Source organism: Anopheles arabiensis, chromosome 2, assembly GCF_016920715.1.
Source record: "Anopheles arabiensis isolate DONGOLA chromosome 2, AaraD3, whole genome shotgun sequence".
NCBI lineage: Eukaryota > Metazoa > Arthropoda > Insecta > Diptera > Culicidae > Anopheles > Anopheles arabiensis.
In genome coordinates this window covers 37,130,693-37,143,427 of record NC_053517.1, presented here as the reverse complement: position 1 = coordinate 37,143,427, position 12,735 = coordinate 37,130,693, and the positions used below count along the sequence as shown (strand labels likewise).

At 41.7% G+C, this 12,735-nt stretch overlaps 2 protein-coding genes across 2 annotated transcripts; both read right to left on the bottom strand.

Moving 5' to 3' along the window:
• Window positions 1-4,713: 4,713 nt before the first annotated feature.
• LOC120897377 lies at window positions 4,714-5,648 on the bottom strand. The gene is made up of 2 exons (XM_040302223.1): window positions 5,162-5,648; window positions 4,714-5,089 (listed from the first exon to the last, which is right to left on the bottom strand). The coding sequence occupies exons 1-2, from the start codon at window positions 5,598-5,600 to the stop codon at window positions 4,812-4,814; spliced, it is 717 nt and encodes a 238-aa protein (XP_040158157.1). The 5' UTR covers window positions 5,601-5,648; the 3' UTR covers window positions 4,714-4,811.
• Window positions 5,649-8,147: 2,499 nt separating this feature from the next.
• Window positions 8,148-12,735, bottom strand: LOC120897545. The gene is made up of 3 exons (XM_040302519.1): window positions 12,330-12,735; window positions 8,643-8,795; window positions 8,148-8,566 (listed from the first exon to the last, which is right to left on the bottom strand). The coding sequence occupies exons 1-3, from the start codon at window positions 12,619-12,621 to the stop codon at window positions 8,391-8,393; spliced, it is 621 nt and encodes a 206-aa protein (XP_040158453.1). The 5' UTR covers window positions 12,622-12,735; the 3' UTR covers window positions 8,148-8,390.

The window sequence follows — 12,735 nt, the reverse complement described above, 5'->3', positions numbered from 1 at the left end:
GACTGAGCCAGTTTCCGGTGTACGGCGAGTGTTTTATCAACTTTCTTTCTCACTCGCGAACGCTCACGCCTTTGTGGGCACCAGGGAGGGTTCAGTTTGCGGTAGCTGCCCATCTCGCTACGCGTTCTCGTCGTGCTGATCTGTGCGAGCGATCGCTTTGCCGGCATTACTCATCCCATTTCGTGGTGAGATGATGAGAGGAAGATGAGCATGGTGAGATGAGATTGTGTAAAAATAAGGGAGGCTGGATTTAGGTGATCCTCTTCATTTTCGTAGAGTTGCTTTTATCGGTCTATTTTGTTTTGTTATTGATTTGTGTTAATATGCCCTGTAATTTCGTATTTTACACAGTTTCTACTTTGATCGACATTTACCTTTTTGATATATATGATGATTTATTATCAAATGTAGTCACCAAACTTACTCACAGTAAAACGATATCGATAGACAACCAAATATTTGGTCAGCAAGACGGATAGAGTCACAATAACTTTACATTACGTATATACAAATCATGTACGTTGTCCTTCACGAGATTTTCTATTATGCTATGATCAGGAATGTTGACCGATCTTCAAAATGACATAACATTACACTTCAATTTAAATTCGAGCGAGAAGAAGCTGTGCGATCTTCTTCTTCTCCTTTGCATAACAACGTCATATAAAGCCAGCAAACGTTATAATTTTGTCTTTTCTTAGTAAGACTAACCCAAAAAAGTAAAGTATGGAACTACTCACATTCCTTCAGTAACTATTTCTTGAGAAACATTACAGTTTAAATTATATTTAACAATCACAGGCATTCGGCAAAATATTGGACAATATAGCTATTGGACAAATATTGCTGGAAAGGATGTTTATCCTTTAATAGCAAGTTTAGATAGCACTTTCTAAATAAAAGATTAGTTATTTTAAGTAAAATCTGGCAATTGTGTATAAAACAATGTTTTAAAAACATAATATTTTTATCGAAGTAACACAAACAGCAGTTTTCTACACCGTAATGTGCCATATGACACATACATATGATATGATACATATGAACACATATGATACATATGAACAGTTACATACATATGATTTTCAGCAGGCAGAGTAAGTGGAATTTCACATTTTCCAGCTAAAATACAGTATAACACGGTTTTGTTTATTAAATTTGATACATTTATGCAATTTATCATTTATTCAATCGTGCAGAAAATGCTGATATCTCTGGCTTTTAAGCGGTTTTATTTTTTAGCAAAAATGCAATTCTTGAAGCAAATTGTACTGATTTGACAATTGATCTGTCAAATTTAGTAGACCGCGTAACTCCGAATCTGTGAAGTCGAGAACCGCGTAACTAGGAAACAAACTGTATTGGAATACCACTTTCTTTACTTCATTGATAATCTTACTCTCGCAGAGTTTGTTAAAAACAACTGTCCACTTGTTTATTACACTAATCTCTTTGAAAAAATTGGACACCGCTATTTACCATTTGATCACACATCATCTGCTGGAAACTACACAATCAAATTTAATCAGCCACTATCCTAAACTCGATCGAAGCGGTTGTCAAATATGACATAAAATTGTGGGTTCCTTGGATGTATAACATGTTGCCATATTGTACGCATGAAATGCACTCGGACACACGCATGAAATAAATTCAAGCAACCGTTGTATTTAGGCAACTGCAGCATGTGCATCATATAATTCACATACATTCGGATAAGCAGAAGCTTTGCACAGGTGGCTGCCCGTAGGCTCAACGCTTAGCATACGTTAGTATACGCTTAATGACGACCGGAGTATGATGAGCTTAAGAACAAAAAAGTAATTACGCTCCGATCGGATAAGGATGTGGTTTCTAGGTGAACTCGATTTGACACATCGCTTACTCCACATACGATAAACAGGTACACGTATCAATCAAGCGTCATCGTTGCAGTGAAAGTGCATCATGCAGTTTAATGCTGTTGTTATATATTTTTCTGCACTCTCATGCATCTAAACGATCGATCAACAGGAAAACCTTGTTCACTAATCCTGTAATGCATTAGAGCCACCACAAAAGCACCCATGCAGTACAATACAATTGTTCTGTTTTTATTGTGTGTTTGTTCTGTTCGTTTTGTAAACAACGCCACTTTTTAATGTAAATCAACTAGCTGCCGTGAATTATTGTGCAAAAGCAAAACTTCGTACTTACTGAAGTACATCATTATTAAGAGTGTATTCATTGTTCCCATTATATGCACTAGTGTTAAGCGCCTCTTGATAAATATAAGTAAATTTCGATGCTTTGTGGTGTAGACCAAATAGAACTAAAATTATTTTAATGATATTTTATACTTCACCAGTGTCTATAATTTATAACACTTCAAGAGTCTCATTCAAATAACGCGTAACATGTGTCACCTTTATTCGCATAATCACATTCACATAATAAACAGTCAAAAGCTCAGCTCTGCACTCAGCAACAGTCAAAAGCTCTGACTTTCCATAGAAAGCTCTTTTAAACCGTCTTTGTCTTTTCAACAGGAAGACTATTGTTTTCATCACACGTAATTATACCAAGAGCATAGGCGGATTTATCCATCCGGGTGCCCTAAGCAGGGGTTCAAAATGTGTGATTTTCTATCAAAATGTATAGAGAATCAGGTGTGTAAACATTAAAGCGCTGCTGCTTTCATTCAATGTTTTCCTTTAAAATCTCTAAAATATAAACCAATATCAACAACTATTACTCCATTCCAATTTTTTTTCTATATATTTCTACGAACACCATATATCTATACTTGGCAGAGGAACCCTTCATGACAAGTTTATTCCGTTTTAGTGACTCACTCGTTTAACGAAAAACTAGTTATGTGGGAGGCTCTTTTCTATGTAACTTGTTTGAAAAGTAAAATAATTGGTTCCAGGTATAAGGCCGTATACATATCTAAAACAAAGGAAAGATCTTCATAATACTGATAATTTTAGAGAATATGAGTGGTAAACTGTTTTTGTCATTATCACTGACAATGTTACTAGATTTTTTTGCCGTTTTTTTTCAGTTTTTAATCATTATGATCGTTTTATAAATGGTCTTTTTATTGGTATGTCAGTTAGTTAGTTAGAAAGCTAAAAAAGTTAGTTGTTCTGCTGTTGAAGATTTCAAAATTTGTTATGGTAAAAATTTGCACGTATAAAAAATAAAAGCTCAAATAATATTTTTAAACATCATGATAAAGTCCTTGGCATAAAATAAGTACTACACCTGCACACCACATATGTAGTCATACTGAACTCCTCCAACTTGCCCTTTAAAAACACATTTGTGCATCACACAATACAGGGTTTACCTATCTAATCCCTATCCACCTATCTAAAATGGGGTATGTGAAGTATAAATCGGGCTTCGAAAACAATGAGCGGCCAACTTAGCATTTTCTTGTTTTATAACTGTAAAACAAAGCTTTTTAGGGTGTAGTTTAACTGATCTGTAAGAAAATTTCATATGATTAAGTTGAATAACAACTTAAACAAATTCAATTTTGCACACAAGATTTTTGCGAACAATAATTTTGTGACCAAGATATTTGTGACCAAGATCTTTGCGACCAAGAATTTTGTGACCAAGAACTCTGTAACCAAGATTTTTGCGACCAAGATTTTTGCGAACAAGAATTTCGCGATCAATATGTTTGCGACCAAGAACTTTGTGAAATGAATCAAGCAAAGAAAACGTTCCAAATCTGCAGACCTGCAAAATATCAGTACTGATAAAGGTTGGTCTACCGTGATTCAATTACCTGATCAACTTGACCGCTGTAAAAACCCTGACCTTTTATTTAACCTAAAAGGCACATTTGGAAAGTCTAGCAAAAAAAAACTGTTGTGAATTGTATTCATTTATACTTTTGTAATTGTGAAGAAGATTTTGCAGTTCATTAGTTTGTTCAATTACGTATATAAGAGGTAAAAGAAACTGCACAAAGTTTTATAATTCTGATGCATCACTTTTATTGTTTCACGGACACAAAAAAACACTTGATTCCAAATGTTCCACGTTGATCATTCTGTACTTGTGTATTTGTAGACTTGTCATCCTTTCCATCGAGACAATCGATAAAGTTCTTTAAAATGTTTACCTAATTAAACGAGCTAGAAGAAAAAAAAACTTCATGCTTCACCGTTATAAGTGTTTTTATTGCTATTTAGGTAAAGTGAGAAAGTATGTTTAGGCTTTCAAACAGTCTTCTTCAAAGTTCTTAGTAACTTTTGATATAAAAGTGATGAACAAATACCCCCAAATACTTGTAAATATATAATTTGAGATAGATTTAGTTTTTCGTTCATGCGTGAATTGAAAAAAATAAAATAATCGAATATAAAAGTGATACATTTGCTAGAGAGATTTTGGGGATCCCTTTTGGCCGGGGCCTCACGTAGCTGCTCAGTCCACTAATAGGAAAATTCTCCTCTGGACAAGAGACAGCAACAGAACAAACGTGTATATTATTAATAACATTAAACACACTTAACAGCACATTGAATTACGAATGTATTTATCGTTCTTTTTATTCAAATTTTCTGGTTGAAGCATTTTCTCCATAACAATCTGACAGTTTAGTTATCTAAGCTTTAATAAATAAATAATTTAAGAATACATTTTGGCAAGAGAGAAACGACAGCTCACTAACAGTGTTTAAATAAATAACTTCATAAAAAGACCCCTAAATATACCTTCGAGAGGGCAAGTTTGCATAGGCACAGTTTTTGTCGGAAATTGCATACCCTTACTAATGTTCTTAATTAACTCTATTCTCCAATCAAAGCTCAGTTGGGCTTTTGTCCCGAGTAGGGAAGATCGTACGATCGGCCATATCCGCCGTATCCCGTGTGACCGTGTCCCACCTCATCGTGTTCCGAGTGCGAGTGAGAATACATCGGTTTGGCGACAATCTCGTACGTCGTTGACTTATGACCACCGCCGCCTCCACTAGCCAATGACTTCAGTCCAACAATGGCCGCCAGCATCAACGCCAACAGTCCCGTCATGAGCGCTTTGCCAGCGATCAGTGCCAATGCTCCCAGTCCGATCGCCGCCAGTGTTCCTGTAAACGTATACACGAAATTCATTAGCATTTAGCACATTGAGAACATCGAAACCACAACCCTATACGCACCTTTCATCATCATGGCACCGGCGATGAGAGTTTCCAGTCCACCTTTCTTGCCCAGCTTGCCCTTGCGTCCGGCGAACACTTCTCGTGCCTTCTGGAACGCATCCCCGTCGACAAACTTCAGCCGCAACGAGTGCGACTGCAGATAGTCGTTCAGCTTGGTCAGCAAAAACTCGTCCAACCGTCGCTCCGGATTCGTCGGGAAGATGCGCGTCACCTCAGCAATTAGGTCCGCAGTACGGGTAATATTTGCACCCGGATCGCGCACCACACTAATGCCTGCCATCAGGTTGTACTCTTTCTGGTTGGTGACACGCTCCAGGAAGGACACTAGCTCCAGCTTCAAACAGTTCACGCTGTACCGCTGATCACACATTTTCTTGGACGAGGAAAACACAGACCCACCGCCATTGCCCGCAATGGCTGCTTCCGTGGCGTACATCCAACTCGCCAGAACCAACACTGCACTGAGAATAACTTTCGTAGAACGCATTGTCGCTATGTTGAAGTACTGCTGCTGAAGGCACTACTCGGTAGCACACAATTGACAACTGTTTCGGAAGTCGAACACTTGATCACTGACGAAATAACCATCGACATAGCGTACTTTTATACGATCTTGCGCACTTGCCATCGATCATCCCGGTGTTTGTCTCTCCCGAATTTCCCTCGCCAGGGCAGGGGAGAACCGCAAAGATGAAAAATGATGCCAGAACCAGGGCCGAGGGGAAAGAAGAAAGGCGAACAAAACCGTACCGCTTGGCCCTAGATCGTTTGCCTCACTAGACCCGTGGACGCATTTTCGCTGAGGTTTGTTTAACGCATGATTAGGTTTGCTGGTGCGATCGCGAACCCCTCGGAGACACCTGTTTTGTGGCAGCCATCTTTCGTCTCCTTCCGTTTGCTACTTGATCTTGGCCTTGCCACCAGTGAAGAACCAACGGTGGGCATTACGATGCGAAGAAAGGCAGAAGGAGGAGAAGGAAAACTTTCTGTGGATGGTAATAAAGAGGTAATGATCAAGATTTTCGCGGTTCAATTAGATTTGTCGGTATGAAGTGAAAAGCTGCTCACACTCTCCACGTGCATACGCTTCTGTCTGGGTTCTGTGGGTTAGGGGGAGCTCAGAAGAAAAAAACAAAGCAAAAATACAACAACTCTCCAAAGAAAGGTACTGTTTGACGCGCTCCAGCTGCAAGTAGCTTCGGGACACCATTGCGACACAAATTCGAGCAAATCCACTTTAGTGTACGGGCTATGAAACGGATCGGCCTCATTGGGTTAGTGAAGCGTACCGTAAAGCTTTTCCCTTTCAATGGCGGGCATTCCCCTGTTGAATGTGGAGCAACCGATCACCGTACGTTAGCTGGGTGTACGCGTTTTTGTCATTACACGATTATTAACCAAATATTCTACCGATTTGTTCGACAAACTTTCACGCCAAACCAATGGAAACCATTTGCATGCAGTTTTTCGGATGATCGAAAGTTCCATTTCTTTTATGTTATACACAATTGTGAACTAATTGTGACATTACAATGATTTATGTTCTTTAGAGACATGTTGTAGTTTTTCTTTATAAACCTACTTAATGTTAGTTTTCAAGTAAGTGAATGTGCATAAGACGGTAAAGCCACATGTACTCACATCACTAGCTTAGTATTGAAATGCCTCTCAGTAACGTTATATTGAAACAATACGGAGCGCGCACTGACAAGTTTGAGGGCGCCTTCCGTAGTCCTCGGGTAGCCAAGGAACCGGTAAAGTAGTAGTTCCCTTTAGTTCCTTGCTCATCATGCAAAAGACCTTACCGAATACCATCGCTTTTAAGAAACTGAGGCATGTCCTCCCGCAATGTAAATTTATTGCAAGGAAGTTTTAATAATTTAGAAGTTTATTTAATGACAACATTTGTTAGTAATTTTAGTATAAACATTATTTCCAAGATCTTTTGTCATTCTCAAGCCTTCATTCTAGCGACCTATCAAAATAATTCCTCATGTCATGTTGTCCTGTGCGCCACTATGTATGCAAATATTTTTTATGGTTTGATTGGTATGATACTTTTAGTACAAAAAATCAATTTCAAAGTATACTTTATCCATACCAAGAATGCTGTATCATTAATGCCAGTTAGTAAGTAATTAGTATTTAAGTAAGTATAGTAAAAAATAGCATAAACCACTCAAAGACTGTACCGAAGCCTTATCTCTAGAATAGAATAGCAAGGGATGTTTGTACTTATACCAAAAATATTCTTTTGAAAGCATAAAAACAGCAAAAGATTTAAAAAGCATTTTTTGATGGTACTCTGCATAGAATATTGAAAGCAAGGCAGCACACAAAATTCTAATATTTTAGTGAAGGTATAAAACGCAGTGGAAAATACTTTGTATTACTAACTGCACTGTTCAGATCAGTGCTCATCACATAGCATCGATAATCAATCAACTGATGTTTATTGAACATCAAAATCAAGATGAAGGTAATTTCGATCCACATGAGGTAAGATGTATCAATTTTCTGTCGTGCCCACATCATCTCTCTTTGGTGGCGCGTTCCAAACAAATCCAAATCGTTGGCTTAATACACCGTGCGTACGTGTTCCCCACATCACCAGTAACCTCGAGCACACTAACCCCATTCGCGCCTGCAAATGATCGGTCAGTGATCGATCGTACTTCTGGTACGGTGCCGTTTCTAAATGGGTCATTTAATGCATCTGGAAGGCTAAACAATATGTTTTTGCTTGCTCCCTTCCTCGCTTGAGCATAATCCGTTTTCCGTTACAACTAACAGCCGACGACAAAATACCGTTCCAACAGTTTTTTTTGAGTATGAATTATCTATCTACCCAGTGCTGATCCCCAGTAGCGAGCTGCCTAATTTTCTTCCCCCCCAAAAGAGCCGTCCTTTCGTGCTCCACCCGGAATTCAAACAACGCCGTACACACACTGAGGAACACGCCCATACACATAAGCACACACAATGAGGGTATTCATTTGCCTGTACGCCTTTTATTTACACATCCATACATTGACAGTCACCATCGGTGTGCCGGTAGCACATCAAGCAGGTGCGTGCGGAAGGGCCATGTTCGTTCAATAAATTATTAAAATTAAGCAAATAAATAAAGGCTCCTTGCCGTCGTCTCATTGGTGGAGCGTTTTGGTTGCTGGTTGGTAGCTGAGTGAACTAGGAACGGTCTGGACCGATTTCCTGTTCTTGGTCCTTAGGCAATGGAAGCGTACGGGTAGGCACCGTAGGCCAGCTCGTGGGCGGCAGCCTGTCCGTTGCGGTTCCAGTCCTGGTGGACGATCTCGGCGTTCACGGGCTGGGCGCTAGTGATGTAAGCGGTGGTCACGCGCTCCTGCTTCTTCTGGAACAGATCCTTCAGCACGGTGAAGACTGGGAAAAGAAAATATAAAATGCGTTCAACTTTAAACAATACCACCCGCTTACACACTCTGCTGCGTGTACTTACTGGAGAACTTGAGAGCCATCAGCCCGGCGATCAGGCCCTTGAGCGAGATGAACTTAACGATGGCCAACAGGATGGGCAGCACGACGGCCATCTTCAGCTTCATTGCCAGCAGCAGAGGCAACAGCATCTTCTTCAGGCGGCTGCTGCGAGCTTCTGTAACGATCAAGAAAAAAGAAAGTTTTAGAAAGCGTTATACCAAAGCTCTACGATCGATCGACAAAGCTTCAAGTTTTCTCTGCGATCGCATAAAGCTCTCACTTCAAGGAGATGAAATGCTATGCAACATTTCATACAATATAAAAGCACTTCAATGTTGCATGGAAGATGGGGATTTTTTATGTTCCTTATCCTATTCAATGGTTATCCTATTACAATAGTTTTAATTGCAATATGATTTAATAATTTATTTCTTTTAATCTGTGTCTAGATTCCATAGATTTAGATTGTATATATTTTTTAGTTTATTGATTTTAATAGAGACCTTGGCATATTGACTGCACCTCTTCACCTCGTCAAAGATTATTTTCATACAGTTCATACAATTGTACAATACGACAACATTATGTACTAACAAAACGTTCCAAAAACATAGTAGCTCGTGCACCTTTCCCCAACTAAACTGACAGTATTCATTCAGCATTCTCTTAACCTTTCATGGAGTCAAATCAATTTTAAATACCTCTTCAAGCCTCCATACAAGTACCCGCGATGACTAAATAACTTGAGCAACTCGCAAAAAAAGGCAACACGCAAAACCTCTCAGCGGCTGTGGCAAGCTAATTTTATGGAAGAAAAGTAAATAATTTTATCCCGTGAGAGCACCAAGCCGCAACAAGCCGTGAGCAAACACGCATCAAATCCACCTTCGGCCATACTTTCTCCCATTGTCTGGGCAATTATGATCCCAGCGAAGATCGCGCAGCCCCACCCCAACACAGGATGGTGTATCAATGTCGCCCCAAGGCCTTGTGCTCGCCCACTCACATACGCGTCTTCCCCAAAGCGTGTCGCTGTGTATTGATTTTGGGGGAAAGTTGCCTTCGGCCCACAATCGCACGTCTGTCGCTGTCCCGCAGCGAAGTTCTTAAGCGCCTGCTCGAATCGCGCTGGACGCACTTGTTGGTCGCGTCCGTGGCTCAGCACGCCAACCACCCGACAAGGTGGCCTGTGCCAATGACCCAGAAACGCCCGACAACAGCGAAGCAGAACCGAACGCGAACACTACCCCGTTCTCGACGTTCCATGCGTGTGTGTGTGTGTGTGTGTGTGTGTGTGTGTGTGCGTTGGGAGTTCATCGAACCGAAAACATGCTCAAAGCCCGACTGTAGTATGTGTGCTGTATGTATGTGTGCGAGATTTTTTGTATCCCTTTTGCTCGCACGATCGTTTCTCGTTGGAGCTCTTCCACCCGAACTCAAAAGATGACGATCGTGATGCTCACACGCAACGCGTTCTTGATCATTTCTCTCTCCCATTCCCAACTCGCCCGTACGACTGTACCCAAAACAAACGGAGGGAGAACGCAGGGTGCTACGCTAAAGGGTGTGCCATAGTTAAACATAACACCCAAAGAAGTATGTCTTTGGAGCGACTTTCCCTTTTTTTCTCGAGGAGTCTTTTTGTCTTTTTTTGTGTATGGCTTGTCTCACATCCTCTCTCGCTCTTGCATTCTTTCGCCTTCCTCTGGGGTGTTTCATATTTAATTTGTAGCTCCTGGTTGCTGTTGCTGCTATTGTTATCCGACGCTGTATGGGGCGGCTCCAGTGTGGGCTAAATATTTTGGAGAATTTTCGAAAGCCGGATCCACCGGATCCCAAAGTGAAAGTTTTTCTGATGCTTTGGCGAGCAGCGAGCCGGGGACAGGTATTTTGTCGAGCCGCAAGTGTCCTGGAAATATGCGCACCGGCACAGGACACCGAACAGTGGGAAGCGTGCAAGTAAAGCGAATAATAAAGCCCCCCGGTGCAATTACTCGAACGAGATGTTCATTAATCTGCACGGGGAGTTGCGCACGGTGCCGATGCCGGTGCGTTTTAAATGCAGTCTGCCTTCTGAAACCGGGGTCGGGCTATTGCGCGGCTTTTGCGCGGCTTTCGAGCGTTCCCTTTATTCTGTCCCATTGGCCCATCAATTTTGTTCACGGCCTTAAGCTGACCCATTGGTGGCTTCTCGCGATATTTAAAAACAACGAAAATATAATTAAGAAACTATGTACAGAGCTTCAAGCTGAGTTATGATGGTTGCGGTGCATTTCTTAACATTAACCGAGGCATATCATACCAGCGTAAGATTAGCCGAATTACTGTCTGTGCCCACCGCGTCCAGAACATCTTCGTTCCGCAAGCTAAGACGGCAGCACGACGTAACTTTCTCTTTCGACCGCGATATGCCCTCTAGGGAACTGGTTCAGTGTACCCGATCTCTCCTGCGTTCTTTAAGAACCTGTTCCCGATGTCGATGACCTATTCTAATCGTTCTCACCTTGGGGCTTCATCTTCGAGATCTTTTGGATGAAGTGAAAGTTTATTCTGGAGCCCAGAGCAAACAGGGCAATTTGACCCCCATCGTCCGTGCTCAGACATGATCTAAACCATAGCCAACCTTGAACCCATACACCCTTTGCTGGATTATGCTAAGAAAGGTAATGACCATTCGCTTCCGTAACATCTATGTTAGGGTATACACACACAAACGAACAATAAAAAAACCTCTCAAAACTACACCAAACATGAGCTATCTGTACGTCCTGCACCCCTAAAATTCCAACGAAAGTGAACCTTTTTGTGAAAGTTTTTCGTCGTAAAAAAACTAAATCGGTGAGGGACGCAGATTGCATCCCGCCTTCTAACTGGAGCGACTGTCCGTCCCGCAGACACGGATAGCACGGTTACGTACCGCCCAAAGGAAAAGAATCCTACCCCAATATACACAATTCGCGGTTGAGATCGGTGATGCATGCGGCCTTGGAAGAAATTCCTGCACAAGGGTGCACACAAACATGCGCAGTGAAAGATACCTGAACTACAAAACGACCTCCACCAAGCGGTAAGAGATGACGCTAATCTTTGCGTTTCCTCTTCACAAGTTCGCCTTTCTCCCGAACCAGTTGGCGGGGGGATTGCAAAATACCTTTTTTTTTTTAATGAAACCTTTGTCAGAAGCCATGTCTGGGAAAGATGGGTCGTTCCCTGCCGCTCGAATGATGAAATAGACGGCCTCCGATGGCCTAATCACGCATGGTGAAGGAACTATTCCAAGGTTATGAAATCTCTCACCGGGATCTTGTGCAGGTTTTTATACAGGCCTACGGATGAGGGTTTATGTTTTTGCGATTTTAAATTACATGCTGTAAGGCACGCGATCACTGTCAACGTTTGCTTTGCGTCGTGGCATGCGGCAATATGTTGAAGCAAGTCTCAAGTAGTGTCTTGATGGAGAACTAAGCTTTAAGACGGTCTAAAACCACATCAGTTTTTGATTATTCCAAATCGTTCCCTGTTCTTCACAATCATGTTGTGAAATCTGTAACTTTTTCTGTCTTATTTTTCTAGTTGCTTCATTACATTATCACTTCACACTTTTAAAATTCAATCTTTTAACCACTTTGGTACTTCTCATCACTTTCTGGTTTCTCGAAACCATCCCAACCCGGACTATCATTCACCACAAACACAGCAAGGCTCTCACCTTCAACGGTGTTCTCCTCGGACGGAACGCTGAACTTGAGCGTGTGCGAGGCAAGGTAGCGGACCGCCCGTTCGGCAAGGTCCTCGTTCGAGCGGGCGCCGTAGGCACGGACCTCGTAGTCGTTCGATCGCTCCACGGCGAGCCCACCGAACAGCGGGAACCGGGGCTCGTTGTCGATCTCATTGATCAGGTTGATCATGGCCGATTCCTCCTTGGCCGAATCGGCGTATGCCACCGCACCGAAGGCAACCACCGCCAACGCGGCAACCAGGAAACAACGCTTAGCGACCATCGTGAATGGAAGGATTCGAGCACTGCACTTAGTGGACGGTACGGAGAACAACACTTGCACTTTGGCTGCTGGTCGGATAAGCTAACACGGACAACTGATGCGTTAATTTGCTAT